This window comes from Mustelus asterias, unplaced genomic scaffold, assembly GCF_964213995.1.
Source record: "Mustelus asterias unplaced genomic scaffold, sMusAst1.hap1.1 HAP1_SCAFFOLD_152, whole genome shotgun sequence".
Classification (NCBI taxonomy): Eukaryota; Metazoa; Chordata; class Chondrichthyes; order Carcharhiniformes; family Triakidae; genus Mustelus; species Mustelus asterias.
In genome coordinates, this window is record NW_027590173.1 from 665,123 (window position 1) to 680,491 (window position 15,369).

Genomic DNA, 15,369 nt, shown 5'->3' on the forward strand with positions numbered 1-15,369 from the left:
GGATCACAGTACCACAGCAGATATTACAGTTCCACAGCAGAGAGCACAGTTCCACAGCAGGGAGCGCAGTTCCACAGCAGGGAGCGCAGTTCCACAGCAGGGAGCGCAGTTCCACAGCAGAGAACACAGTTCCACAGCAGAGAGCACAGGTCCACAGCAGAGAGCACAGTTCCACAGCAGAGATCACAGATCCAGAGCAGAGATCACAGATCCACAACAAAGATCACAGATCCACAGCAGAGATCACAGTTCCACAACGGAGAGCACAGTTCCACAGCAGCGAGCACAGTTCCGCAGCACTGAGAACTTTTCCACAACAGGGAAAAGAGTTCCATAGCAGAGATCACAGTTCCACAGCAGAAAGTACAGTTCCACAGCAGGGATCACAGTTCCACAGCAGAAAGTACAGTTCCACAGCAGGGATCACAGTTCCACAGCAGGGATCACAGTTCCACAGAAGGGATCACAGTTCCGCAGCAGGGATCACAGTTCCGCAGCAGAGATCACAGTTCCACAGCAGAGATCGCAGTTCCACAGCAGAGGATCTATTTAGAAACAAGGAAGCAGAATTAAACAAGAAGAAGAAGGTTAGAAACAGGAGACATCTTGGGATTTACATTAATGACCACTCAGTCCATTCTCCTTTGCCTGTGTGTGATCTTGTGTATCCTGACTATCTGTCGCTTCGTCTGTGTGTCGTTCTGTGTTTTCCATTCTTGGTGACAGTGGAATTGTGGCGCCAGGGGGAGCAGCCGAGCGCATGCACTCCAATGATGAACTCGGAAGTGAATACCTGTGACACATTCACAATAGCTCGCAGGCAATTTTAATCGTGTAGCAGAGTGGCGCAGCGGAAGCGTGCTGGGCCCATAACCCAGAGGTCAAAGGATCGAGACCATTTTCTGCTATTAGGTTTTGAGCAACAGCAAAAATAATTCCTCAGCGGCTCCTTCAAAATGATTTGACATTTCCGCCCAGGATGCTGTAATTTTCTTCCGCTTCTCGCTACTCGTTAACATTTGAATGAACAACAGATCGCTAAAATGCCATTTACTCACACACGGACACAAGCTGTAAATGTTGCAAAGATACACAAGCCAAGGTTTTTCCCTTTCAGCCCGTTTCTCCCAAACAGCTGACACAGGCGTGATGATCCGAATGATCTTGAATTATTCACCATCACTCTATGATTGTCCGAATAGAAAAAAAGCTATTTTCTTCAATGAAAACAATCTGGTGAAGTTTAGACATATTAGCTGCACTATTTCTGATCTCCAGGGCACCCTGCAGTAAGCCACCATGCTTATATGGATGGGCAGCAGCGTCCTCCCTGTGACATGTACTATTGAGAAGGACAAGAATATCAGCACAGCGGACACAGCATCCCGTTAAAGACAGAGTTAATCCTTATTTGGACAGAAATCACTATTTTTTTCTTAATTACTGGTTTAAAACATGAAATTCAGTTCCCAAAATCACCATAAACTGAGAAAGTGAAGTTTCCTTTCTTCAGGCTTGCATTAGATACACATTGTATGAAATACTTTTTTCAGTCTCTCTGATTGTTCCCTTGATTCGCCTCTTCATAGCTGGATGGATTTTAACGTGTTCAGTTTACAACACATTTCACCCTTCTCGGCCTTACTTCAGGTCAAAACTGTGACCTGCGTGTGTCCTTTCTCCTCGCACTGAATGTCTGCCTCTAAAATATTGTGGTCACTCAGTGTTTGATGTTTATTTACTGTCAGATTATTAATTAATCCTGCTCCTGCCTCATTACTGAAATTCGTGGAACCTTTTGTCTTGTGCTTTCCAAAGCAAGGTGGAGGGCAGGAGTGATTAAGTAATAAAATAATTGGTGCTGCAAGGCGAAAGGGAGTGGGAAAGGAACAAGTAACAGCAAACAGAGATGTGTCTGAAGGAGGTGTGAATTGAAGAATGATGAACAACTGCCAGCTGAAAGCAAAATCAAGAGAAAATATAGATGAAAACCAAAAATCAAAATAAAATGGAATCAATTATGACGGTTACTATCATATTAGAAATACGGGCAGGAGTCAGGCCATTCAGCCCCTCAGTCCTGCACCATCATTCAAGAAGGGGAGGCGATGGTCTCGTGGTATCATTGCTAGACTATTAATCTGGAAACTCAGCTAATGTTCTGGGCACCCAGGTTCGAAACCCTCCACAGCAGATGGTAGAATTTGATTTCAATCAAAAGTAATTTGAAAATAAGAATCTAGTGATGGCGATGGAACCATTGTTGGAAAAATCCATCTGGTTCACTAATGTGCTTTAGGGCAGGAAATCTGATGAAATTACCTTGTGTGGCCTACATGTGACTTCAGAGCGACAGCAATGTGGTTGACTCGATACGTGGATGGGTAATAAATGCTGGCCAGTGATGCACACATCCTATGAATGGACCAAGGAAAAAGATCATAACTAAAATAATTGTGGCTGCAATTCGACTTTTTGAACTTTTGCAGCAACCATTCACTCCCTTGTATAATCTGTCTAATTCAGCCTAGAACATATTCAATGATCCAGTCTCAACTGTTGTCTGGGGAAGGGAATTCCACTGACTAACTATCCTCTGAGATGAGATGAGAGTGACTGCCCTCGACATCAAAACAGGATTTGACCGAGTTCAGCATCAAGGATCCTCAGCAAAAGCAAAGTCGATGGGAATCATGGAAACCTCTCCACTGGTTAGAACTTCATCCACAGTAAGAAGTTTAACAACACCAGGTTAAAGTCCAACAGGTTTATTTGGTAGCAAAAGCCACACAAGCTTACGAGGCTGTAAGCCCCTTCTTCAGGTGAGTGGGAATTCTGTTCACAGAATGTCAGACAGTAACACAACCTATTAGCTCACCCCCACCCCCCCATTCCAGACCATGTGATCTCCAGGGAGAGGCGAAAACCCAGAGTGAAAACCCCAGGGCCAATATGGGGAAAAAAAAAATCTGGGAAATTCCTCTCCGACCCCCTGAGGCGATCGAAACGAGTCCAGGAGATCACACTGGCCCTGATCGGAAAATTCATTCTGTATCTGAGTCTCATTGTGTGTCTGTCCAAAGGTGGTGCATGTGACTGCATGTAGTAATAATTCTCTTCTTGGTGGTATTAGTTTTATTTTTGTTTGTATCGCTCTCATCCACAATATCAGTGTGTTCATTTTATTCTGTATCTGTCAGTCTCTGTACCTGTATTTCAGTGCATGTGTTGCAGGACGGCAGTGGAATCACACACTGACTCTGTTTGACTGTTCTTCCTTTGCGCTTGATAAGCAATTGATAAAATACTCAATGTATAGTGTATTTTCTATCTATCCTCTTAAATTTAATCAACATTTTTCCTTCTGACAGGCAAAGAGTTGAAACCAGCAGAATAAATGGAGCGATTCTTTCACACAAGGTGAATTACAGCCAGCTCCTCACACACAGTAAGTGTCACTCACACACACAGCAGAGATGGCCAAGAGGTTCACTTGCTGGAGTTCTGATCCATTGTGCTCTGCAAGCACAGGCCCCAAGCACAACATTGTTGTTGGTTTATGGTTCAGTCGTCTGGTTGGTGAGGGTTTCAACTAAATTGGCAGCGGGTTCGACACCAGCATATAGAAGTAGCAGAAAGGAATAAGGGCAGAAAGGAGGGAGAGTGATGGATAATACTGGAGAAGGAGCAGACTAAGAAGCATTGAAGTTAATCCTCTTCCAATTTAGAATGTCGACTTTAGATTGTTCCTTGCTAATGTCAAGCTTGTGATCCAATGATCACTGGATAAAAACACAGACACTTAATTCATGTGGCCAACCTTGGCCCACCCCATTCCCCAGCACCAGATCCAGCAATGCTTTGTTCATAGTTTCTTGAGAATACTCTGGTCCAAGAAATTCTCTTGAACATATTTGAAAATTCCCAGACAGATGAATGTATGAATTAGGAGCAGGTGTAGGCCACTTGGCCCCTTGCGCCTGCTCCACCATTCAATATGATCATGACAGGTCTGATTGTAACTTCAAACCCACATCCTTACCTATCCCCGATAATCTTTCACCTCCTTGCTTCCTCATAGCACCAGGGAGCCCGGTTCAATTCCAACCTTGGGTGACTGTCTGGAATTTGCACATTCTCCCTGTGTCAACATTTGTTCCTCTGGGTGCTTTTTCTGAGTGGCAGTCAGTGACTAGTGCAGTTCTGCAGGGATCAGTGCCAGGACCCCAACTGTTCACATTATATATTAATGATTTAGAAGAGGGAACTAAATGTATTATCTCCAAATTTGCAGATGATACGAAGTTGGGTGGGAGGGTAAGCTGTGAGGAGGATGCAGAGTTACTTCAGCGTAATTTGGACAAGCTGAGTGCATGGACATCGCATGTCAGATGCACTATAATGTGGATAAATGTGAGGTTGTCCACTTTGGTAGAAGGAATAGGAAAAAAGATTATTACATGAATGGTTGTAAATTTAGAGAGGTGGATATTCAATGAGATCTTGGAGTCCTCATGCATCAGTTGCTGAAATTAAGAGCGGAGGTACAGCAGGCAGTAAAGAAGGCAAATGGTATGTTGGCCTTAATAGCGAGAGGATTTGAGTACAGAGATAGGGATGTTTTGCTGCAATTGTGTAGGGCATTGGTGAGGCCACACCTGGAGTATTGTGTGCACTTTTGGTGTCCTTATCTGAGGAAGGATGTCCTTGCTATAGAGAGAGTACAATGGAGGTTTACTTGGCTGATTCCTGGGCTGGCAGATGTGTCATATGATCGGAGACTAAATCGCTTAGGATTCAGAGAGACGAAGTTGGCTGGAAAGAATATTCCAAATGGTGGGGGAGTCCAGAACTAGGGGTCTTGGTTGAGGATAAGGGGTAAAGCTTTTGGAACTTGGTGAATGTGCGGAATTCACAACCACAGAATGTAGTTGAGGCCAAAACGTTGTCTGGTTTCAAGAAGAAATTGGATCTAGCTCTTGGGTTCAAAGGGATCAAGGGATATGGGGGGGAGAGTGGGGATCAGGATATTGAATTCAATGATCAGAATGAATTGTGGAGCAGGCTCGATGGGCTGAATGGCCGACTCCTGCTTCTGATTTCTATGTTTCTACGCTCCAGTTTCCTCACACATTCCAAAGATGTGCAGGTTAGGTGGATTGACCATGCTAACTTGCTTCTTTGTGTCCCAAGATGTGTAGGTTAGGGGGATTAGCAGGGTAAATGCATGGGGTTACAGGGATGCAGCAAGGAGTGGGCCTCAGAAAGATGCTCTGTTGGAAAATCAGTGCTAACCCGAGGGGCCAAATGGCCTTCGTCGACACTGTAGGTATTCTATGATTTTCTATCCATCTCTGCAATCAAAATATTGAAAGATTTTGCTTGCTTTGCCTTTTGAGGAAGGGAGTTCCATCGACACACAACCCTCTGAGAGAAAATAATCTCGCCTCATCTGTGCCTCAAATGAATGACCCTTTATTTTTAAACAGTGACCCCTCATTCTAGATTCTCCCACAAGAGGAAATATGCTCTTCATATCCATCCTGTCAAGACCACTCAGATCTGTAAAGTTTCAATCAAGTCGACACTTACTCTTCTAACCTCTCGCCTGCAAATTTATCCCCTCAACATGTCCTCATGAGACAACCCGCTCCTTCCTGGTATTAATCCCGTAAACCTTCTCTGAACTGTTTCAAGCACATCTACATATTGAGCTGAAGCTAAACGAAGCATGTTATTTATTGGGAAAGTTATTATATATTATCTTTATTTGTTCTAGCAAGTAGTCTCACAATACCAGGTTAAAGTCCATCTGGATTGTTTGGTGGCATGAGCTTTCAGCGCCTGCTCCTTGTTGGAGTGTAACCGGGGACAACTTTGATTGGATGTAATGTGACCAATGGGAACAAGATGTAAGGGTCAGCTGACCCAAAAAAGCATGGAACCAATCACAGAGTGATGTAATAGTCAGCTGATGAGCTGATTCATTCTTGGCCTTTTGGCTGAGATCAGGTGTAGTATGGTCGGCTGCGCTTGGTTGAGGTCATTGGGTTGCACTGAAGCTTCGTGTGTTTCATATGAAGCAATTTTTTAAAAGCGGCATCTCGGCCTTTTGGCTAAGATGCAAATGAGCTCAAGTCTTGGAGGAGGAACCTCCCCCTTCTCCAATCAGCTTGGCTCATGTAGATCAGGCCCAGGACAGGGTGATTTGGTCACTCGCCCTCTCTTGTCAGCCTGGATCTGAAATGTCTCAACTTGTTGAGACTCTGAATTGGATTTGATTTGATTGAATTGGAAAAGTATAAAAAAAATATATGCCCTGTTTGTGAACCCAATTCTCCACTCACCTGAGGAAGGAGAAGTGCTCCGAAAGCTCATGCTACCAAATAAACCTGTTCGACTTGAACCTGGTGTTGTGAGACTTCTTACCGTGCCCACCCCAGTCCAATGCCGGCATCACGACATCTGATTTGTTCTAGTATAAGGTGTAAATTTTACATTGAAGACACGTCAGGTGAAGACAGCTGAGTGGAATGTGTGGTTTGTCTCATGTGGGGAGTCTTGGATGCGGCCAGTGTCTTGAATGACCACATGTGCAGGAAGTGTTCCCAGCTGCAGAAACTGGAGCTCCAGGTTTCGGACCTTGAGGAGCAGCTGGACAGACTGTGATGCATTTGAGAGGCTGAGAGTTATGTGGACAGCACATTTAGAGAGATGGTCACAGCAGAGCTCAAGGTACTAGAGGAAAGAAGGGAATGGGTGACCACTGAGCAGTCCAGGAAGAACAGGCATGTGGAATCATAGAATAGAATTATTGAATCCCTACAGTGCAGAAGGGGGCCATTCAGCCCATCGAGCCTGCACCAATAACCATCCTACCCAGCCCCTATCCCCATAACCCCAGGTATTTACGCTGCCAATCTCTCTAACCTACACATCTTGGGGCACTAAAGGGCAATTTAGCATGGTCAATCCACCTAACCTGCACATTTTTGGACTGTGGGAGGTAACCAGAGCACCAGGAGGAAACCCACACATAAACCGGGAGAATGCTGTGAGGCAGCAATGCGAACCACTTTGTCACCCTGCCACCCAAACGGGTACTGCAGGAGTCCCCTGGGATCCTAGTCACGAACATGTCTTCCATTTTGGATGCAGATGAGGGTGCTGATCAGCACCCCAGAGGAGTGCAGTCAGAGCCAAGATTCTGGCACCACAAGCATCTTGCTTGAACAGCTGGGGAAGAAGAAGACAGGAAGAGCAATAGTGATAGGGAATTCATCAGTCAGTAGAGCAGACAGGCATTTCTGTGGCCAAGGATTTGACTTCAGGATGGTGTGTTATCTCTCTGGCCAGTGTCAGGGATGTCACTGAATCGCTGCAGGACATCCTGAAAGAGGAGGGTGATAGGATAGAGGTTGTGATACATATAAAAGTAGCAGAAAGGAATAAGGGCAGAAAGGAGGGAGAGTGATGGATAATACAGGAGAAGGAAGTAATACCATGTTGGATAGAAGGAGACAAACAAGTACTATGAAGAATGTCCAGACAGGTTTCCAATGTATGTAAACACAAAGTGTGATAAATAAGGTTGATGAGCTTGAAGGACCAAGAGAAATGTGGGAATCTGATGCGAAGGCAATGACAGAAATGTGGCTTAAAGAGTGAAGACAGGGTGCTGAATATTCAAGAATTGTGTTCAGAAAGAGATAGATAAGAGAAAAGGAGAGGTGGGATGACAATACTGACCAGGGAAGTCATTGTAGTGTTGGAGAGTGGAGATGTCCTTGAGGTGACAAGGACACAATCCAGTTGTTTAAAGTCTGAAATCAGTGTAATGGGAACTATTGAGAAAAATTGTGAGGGTCAAAATTAATCTCCATTTGCAGAGGCAAGGATTAATCAAGGATAGTCAGCATGGCTTTGTTCGGGGGAGATCATGTCTAACAAATTAGATTGAATTTTTTTGGGGAGTTGTCTAGCCTTGTAGGTCAGGGCAGTGAGTTGATGTCGTCCACATGGACTTCAGTAAGGCATTTGCCAATGGAAGACTGGTCAAGAAGATATGAGCCCATGGGATCCAGTATAATTTGGAAAATTGCATCAAAACCTTTCGTAGTGGCATAAAGCAGAGGGTGATGGTCACAGGTTGCATGTTCCTTTGTGTTCCAGCTTGTGTAGATTCAGTGGTTTGTGGGTTATTTGGATAGTGTGGGAGGGGGTTGTGTGGGCAAATGTAAGATGCTGAGTCAGTGCAGACTAGATGGCATAAATATCCTCCCCCACTATAGGGATGCAAAGAACAAAGAACAATACAGAACAGAAACAGATCCTTTAGCCCACCAAGTCTGTACCGATGTAGATGCCTCTCTGATCTTTGGAACAAGTTTGGTGAACCTTTGTTACACTTTCTATCACAAAATAATTATCCTTCCTAAGGTAAGGGGACCAAAACTACACACAGTTCTCCAGGTGCCGTCTAACCAAGCTGCTATACAATTAAAGTAAGGCTTCACTTCTGCTGTACTCAAAACCTTTTGCAATAACGTCCAACATATCATTAGCCTTCCTAATTGCCATCTGGACCTGCATGTTAACATTTTTAGTCCTTTTGTACATCTACATTTTCTTATCTTTTATCTTGACAGGTATATATCACAGGAATAAAACAAATTCATCCACTCACAGATATAAAACACGGTGTCACCTTGATCACACATTAAGTAACAATTCTTCGCTCAGACAGACAAAAGATAATTGTACAATACTGAATAAATTACAATTAATTACCTGATAAATATGTAAATGAATCCAAAAAAGCTCAATATGAGTAAGACAGAAAGATGTAACAGCAATTCCTTTGCTTCCAATTGCAGGAATTGCTTCCCAGGTTATGTATCCAATTGTTACCATTCACAGAATTACAAATTGAATACTCACACACAGCTGCTGAATATAAACAGGGACAGTCAAATGTACTGGAAATCTACATGAAAAAATAAATTGAAAGATGAACAAATATCAATACATTATGTTTTTAGCATGTAGTGTTTATCACAATGTCTGAGATACATGTAAAGTTAAAGTACAGAAGTATCCCACACTTCAACACAACGCAAGAGACACATGGATAAAGATTGATTCCTACACCCACATGGATAACCAGAGAATCACAGATGTAAAATTAATCCTACTTTCTCAAACTCTCTAGAGACAGATGGAAGAACAAGGAATTCCAAAACATACTAGAGAATGACAACTACAGAATGATACCTACATTCAAACTTTTGTTTTGAGAAACAGTGAAGCAAAATGAAGTCCACTCTCACACAGTATCACAAGTAGCATCCATAGAATGAACCCTGCATTCACACACAACACCACAGACAGACAGAAAAGCACACCCAGATGTTGTACCAGAGACCGATGCATACAGTATGATTCAGACACTTATGCAGTTACTCAATGACACATGCCTGCAGAACTGAAATCAAACTCCCATTCAATTCAAGACACTGGCATGAGCAGAATTTACCCCATATTAACATACACAGTGGAGACTGATATAGTGCGTGAGTCACAAAATTATGTTCAGCCAATCTCACACATGCAAGCTGGCAATCAACAGACAAATACACATTTTGTTTCACATACTGTACCCAATACTTACAGGCACATAATTAATCACATTCTGTACATGAAATAGAGAGATGCTATTTCAGTCCCACACTCAGCCTCACTGATTTAGAATAGGATCCCTCCAGTGCAGAAGGATGTTATTTGACCCATCAAGTCTGCACTGACTCAGCATTTTACCCAGGCCCTATCCCCATAACCCCACAAATTTACCACGGCTACATACCCTAACTACACATCTTGGGATACCAAGGGGCAATTAACATGGCCAATCCGAATAACCTGCACAACTTTGAACTGTGGGAGGAAACCAGTGCACTTGGAGAAAACCCATGCAGATAAGGGGAGAATATGCAACCTCCACAAAGACAGGCGTCCGAGGCCGGAAACGAACCTGGGTCCCTGGCATTGTGAGGCAGCTCTCTAACCATTGTGTCGCCCGTTCTTGCAGTGTACTTCACAAATGGTGCACACTGTGTATGAATGGTTGAGGGAGTAAATGCTGAAGCTGGTGAATGTTTTGCAAGTGAAACCAAAAACTAGATTTGTTTCTGAGATTCTTTGGTGTTGTTGGAGGTGCACTGACCAGTGAGTGGAGAGTATTCCATCCCTTACCTAAATGTGGAATTCAATTGTGGAAAGTCTGTTGGAAAATAGGAGGTCAGTCACTAGCTATGGACATGCTCTGTTCTATTTTTAAAGCCAAAGTCATATTGTGACAGGATACAAGAAGTACCTTGTAATCATTTATCGTTAATTACAGTCACAGAATGATGACCATGCTAAAACATAATTAGAAGATAAGAAATTGGAGCAAGAGTCGGCCATTCGGCTCTTCGAGTCCACATTGCCATACAGTGAAATCATGACTGATTTTCCACTTCAACACCATTTTCCTGAACTATCCCCGTAACCCTTGATGTTTTTGATATGTAGAAATCTATCAATCTCACTCATGAACATATTTAATGATTAAATCTCCTCATATCTCTCCGCATTGCTTCTATCTGCAAAATTGTTGCCCATTCGCTCAGCCTCTTCAAATACACACAAAGAGTCTTTGCCTCCTTCTCACAACTCACACATCCACCTTGTTTGTGACAGCTACCAATTTGGAAATATTACCTTTAATCCCAAATCATTGATACACAGATTGTAGATAGCAGTGGCCCAAACACTGATCCTTGTGGTAGCCCACTTGTCATAGCCTGCTTACTTGAAAATGACCCATTTGTTCCTACTCTCAGTTTTCTGTCCATCAGCTCGTTCTCAGTCTATTCCAGGACATTCTCTCCCCCAGCCCCCCCCCCAGCCCCCACCACCCCCCCCCCCCAGCCCCCACCACCACCCCCCCCCCAGCCCCCACCACCACCCCCCCCCACCCCCCACCACCACCCCCCCCCAGCCCCCACCACCACCCCAGCCCCCACCACCACCCCCCCCCAGCCCCCACCACCACCCCCCCCCCAGCCCCCACCACCACCCCCCCCAGCCCCCACCACCACCCCCCCCAGCCCCCACCACCCCCACCCAGCCCCCACCACCCCCCCCCAGCCTCCACCACCCCCCCCCCCAGCCCCCACCACCCCCCCCAGCCCCCACCACCCCCCCCCCAGCCCCCACCAACCCCCCCCCAGCCCCCACCAACCCCCCCCCAGCCCCCACCAACCCCCCCCCCAGCCCCCACCACGTGCTCTCATTTTCTTTATTTGCCTCTGGTGTGGAACCATATCAAGGCTTGTAGCCAGTAATATCCAATTCTGATTCCACTGCTTCTTGCAGTCAGCTTTTTGTTTTAGCAACAATGTCAATGTGGCTGCTGCTCATCAAACTTATTCCCCTTCCACACGCCCAGATACTGTACACTGCCAGCTCCCGGTGATGGGCGGAAGTAAAGCAGAGCAGTTGGTGCTGGTGAGGAAGGGGAAATGTATGAACAGTATCAGCAGTCTGATAGAGTGATGTGGGATTAGCAGCAGAGAGAATGCGCTGGTGCGGCAGAGGGAGTGAGAGAGTCAGTGGGTTGGGTGGATCGGGGCGGACAAGGGGAAAGGGCGGATTGACAACAGACTGGTTGCTGCTCAAATCCACAAACTCTGTGTTTGGGTATCTGAACTAACCAATCAGAGAGAGAGCGTCACGAATTGACATCATTGTGAATGAGCCAATGGGGAACAGGGCTTTCAGCAATCCTTCATTAGCATAGGCCTCTGCTTTGGTCTATAAAAGAGGAGTTCCGAGCGCGACTCAGTGATTCTGTGTCTGAAATTAACTGTGACAATGGTGGATGAGAAGAAAGCAGCTCCTAAGAAGGGGGCGAAGAAAGTGATTAAGAAACCGGTAATAAAGGGCGGCAAGAAGCGGCGAAAGTCGAGGAAGGAGAGTTACTCCATCTACATCTACAAAGTGATGAAGCAGGTTCACCCCGACACCGGCATCTCCTCCAAGGCCATGAGCATCATGAACTCGTTCGTCAACGATATTTTCGAGCGCATCGCGGGTGAGGCTTCCCGCCTGGCCCATTACAACAAGCGCAGCACCATCAGCTCCCGGGAGATCCAGACCGCCGTGCGCCTGCTGCTGCCCGGAGAACTGGCCAAGCACGCCGTGTCGGAAGGGACAAAGGCGGTGACCAAGTACACCAGCTCCAAGTAAAACTCCCCATGGACTGAAAAACATCCCAAACACAACGGCTCTTTTAAGAGCCACTCTCAATCTCCCTGAAAAAGCTATATCATCCATTTAGTTTCAATTAATCTTTCACTCTGAAGCGTCTCGAACAATCTAATTGTTGTTTTTACTGTTGATCAATGATAGGTACTGAGTAATGCAAGTTGATCGCCCAGCGTCTGATTAATAATGTTTCATTAATTAATTAATTGGTTTCCGACCGCCTCTGCACTTAGATCTCAGAGGCCCGTTTCCCCGACTTTAGAGAGGGGGAGAGAGCTAATGGAGCAACTGTGTCAGCTTCCAATTCTGTTCCAGTTTGGTCTTAATAATCGATCAGTTTATTCCCTCTCAGCCCCGGCAGGAACCTGAGTCTCGGCACTGGTCAATTTACACCGAAAATGTTCACTCCCCTCTTGATTCTCACGAATATGGAGAACATCCCGTCCGTTTACAGAACGATGTCAATGAGACTTTCTGGCGGCGAGTTCGAGAGTTTTAAAAAGGGCCGAGATTAACCCCGAATGGATCCAGGATTCTAAAAGCAAATCTGCAACTTGGGATAAAATGTGAAATGGTGCAAACACAGACTGATGTTTTAAACACTTTGTTGTTCAACAGTTAATTATTGAGAGATTTTATTTGAAATGTATTTCTTGTTTTATAAATACATCTGCGAACTTTTCAAAAATGAATAGTGAAAATTTTGTTATTTTCGACTTATTTTCCGAAAAACCCAGGCTGAAAATCAGAAACTGCCAGATCCAGGTTAACTATAGACTGGGGAAGGAGAGAAAGGGAGATTCTTAGCTTACTCAAAATTAATTAACCATTACCTATTCGTATAATTTTCGAAACTCTTGTTCTTTCCGCTTTGGCGGCTTTTACAGTTTGAAATGAAATCGGTTGGAATCTGAGATTTTGGCGCCGTTATTTTCCGCCCTCACTCCGTGGGCTCTCCGGATTGGTGCGTTAAGCAGATTTCTGATTGGTCATATGAACAAGATGCTGAGAGGCAGCAACAAAGTGACCAATCAGCAATGTCCGCACCTCCATTCCTCCCGGAGCTATAAGAGAAGCGAAAGGGAGTGGATTTCAGCATTCTTTGTGCAAGTTTTTGTGAGATTGTGCAGATGTCTGGAAGAGGAAAGAGCGGCGGGAAAGCACGGGCCAAGGCCAAGTCTCGCTCCTCCCGGGCTGGACTGCAGTTCCCGGTGGGCCGTGTTCACAGGCACCTGAGAAAGGGCAACTATGCTGAACGTGTGGGTGCCGGAGCCCCGGTCTATCTGGCTGCTGTGCTCGAGTATCTGACCGCTGAAATCCTGGAGCTGGCCGGGAACGCGGCCCGGGACAACAAGAAGACCCGCATCATCCCCAGACACCTGCAGCTGGCCGTCCGCAACGACGAGGAGCTCAACAAGCTGCTGGGAGGAGTGACCATCGCTCAGGGCGGGGTGCTGCCCAATATCCAGGCCGTGCTGCTGCCCAAGAAAACTTCTGCGGCCTCGTCCAAGAGCAAGTGAAGCGACCATTCTTTAATCTGATAACCCAAAGGCTCTTTTCAGAGCCACTCACTTTTTCTGGAAAAGGGCGATCTATTGTTTGCCCCTCAGATGCTGCGCTGCTATTCACAGTCCAGCTGTTTCCCGCTTTGTTTTATCAATCCGGAGTTCCCCCTGTGTACGATAGTAAATAGACCCCATCAGTCTCGCAGCAGATAGAGGAATTCATCAGGCGAATACACCGTCCACATTACGATAGTATTGTCACAGGCAGTATTTTAATGCATGCAAGTTGCTGTTTTGTATTAATAGTTGATATCTGGAACTGGGGTTCTGATTTCAGTTAATCAACAATTTCATTTGCGCCGTTTTTTGTGCAGCAAATAACCATCTGTGCAAACTAAGACTTTATTCCATTCTTACACAGATTGTTACAGGTACAGAGAGGATTTGAAGTCTATCTTCCGCCACTTAGTGCGTTAGACTCGATCTCCGACCCTTTTCTCTCAAGCCCATTCAGATTTAACACATAAACTCACAGGATCAGTGAAAGGGCTGCTTCCTGGCAGCAGGGAGTCAGAGATGGAGTTATTGTCACGGTGGATTGATCTGTTTCTGATTTGTTTACTGATGTTTTCAGTTCCCTCTCTATATTGAGCTCAAGTGAATAATTGAACGACATGGTGTCAGAATCAAGGTTTTTATAAATCCTTCAGTTTGCTTCATACCGAGTCCATCCCGGTGCATTATCGACAACAAGGAAGAATTTCGCAGTTGGAGAATTATATATTTTCCTCTGTCGGATGATCTGGGCGTCGCTCCCGGAACAGAGTAAAGGCGGAAATGAAGAGGTTATTCTCGGGCTGATCTGTTTATTCCGCAGCTTTCCCAGAGGACGGAATCAGCGAGATTTCTGCACACACAGGACCTGAGTCCATTGCAACGCTTTAAGATCTGCCTCCCCCCGGCGCTCCCTATTCTCCAGACACAAAGCTGCCTGTTCCACCGGCGGGATCGGGCCGGGGATTCTCTCCGCACTTCCCATTGTAACATTCCCGGCCGCTTTCAGGGGATAGGATCAGAAATCAGCCGTTTCCCTCTGTCCCTGTGAAGCCTGTGTGAAGGAGTTGGTTGGTGATCTCCATGTTTCTGCTTTTCCACTGAGCTGAGATTTGCTCCGTTTTAAATTGCGGAACGGGGTCTGATTACCGCGGGTTATAGATAAGAGATTGAGAAATTTAAACTGTTCCTAAAATAGCTTTTGCTACCAAATAAACCTGTTGGACTTTAACCTGGTGTTGTTAAACTTCTTACCTAAAATAGCGCCAGGATTCTGTGGCGGAAAATACAATAAACAGATTATAAAGTGTGAGATTGAAATAGTTTCCTGAACATTCAGGCGTTCGGTTATTTTGTATTTTTCCTGCACTGAAATTGGCGGGTTTTTCCAGTTTGAAAATGTGAACCAATCAAAACCTCCCATTTCTTCTCCCTGGCTCTCCGATTGGTTACCAATCTGATTGAAATCTGAGTGACCAATCAGAGCTCGAGTCTGGCTGCA

General features: G+C 45.3%; 2 protein-coding genes across 2 annotated transcripts in view; both read left to right on the top strand.

Annotated features, from left to right (window-relative positions):
• LOC144485064 (uncharacterized) overlaps positions 1–13,829 on the top strand; it is a 213,841-nt gene extending 200,012 nt beyond the window's left edge. The window contains exon 3 of the mRNA XM_078203363.1: positions 13,440–13,829. Coding sequence (XP_078059489.1) covers positions 13,440–13,829 — 390 coding nt within the window. The remainder of the gene's footprint in view (positions 1–13,439) is intronic.
• LOC144485053 (histone H2B 1/2-like) lies at positions 11,890–12,884 on the top strand. The gene has a single exon (XM_078203352.1). The coding sequence runs from the start codon at positions 11,917–11,919 to the stop codon at positions 12,289–12,291; it is 375 nt and encodes a 124-aa protein (XP_078059478.1). The 5' UTR covers positions 11,890–11,916; the 3' UTR covers positions 12,292–12,884.
• Positions 13,830–15,369: the final 1,540 nt, after the last annotated feature.

What these genes read in the sequence shown, in the direction of transcription:
- LOC144485053 (XM_078203352.1), top strand. Translation starts at nt 11,917, where the DNA reads ATGGTGGATGAGAAGAAAGCAGCTCCTAAGAAGGGGGCGAAGAAAGTG.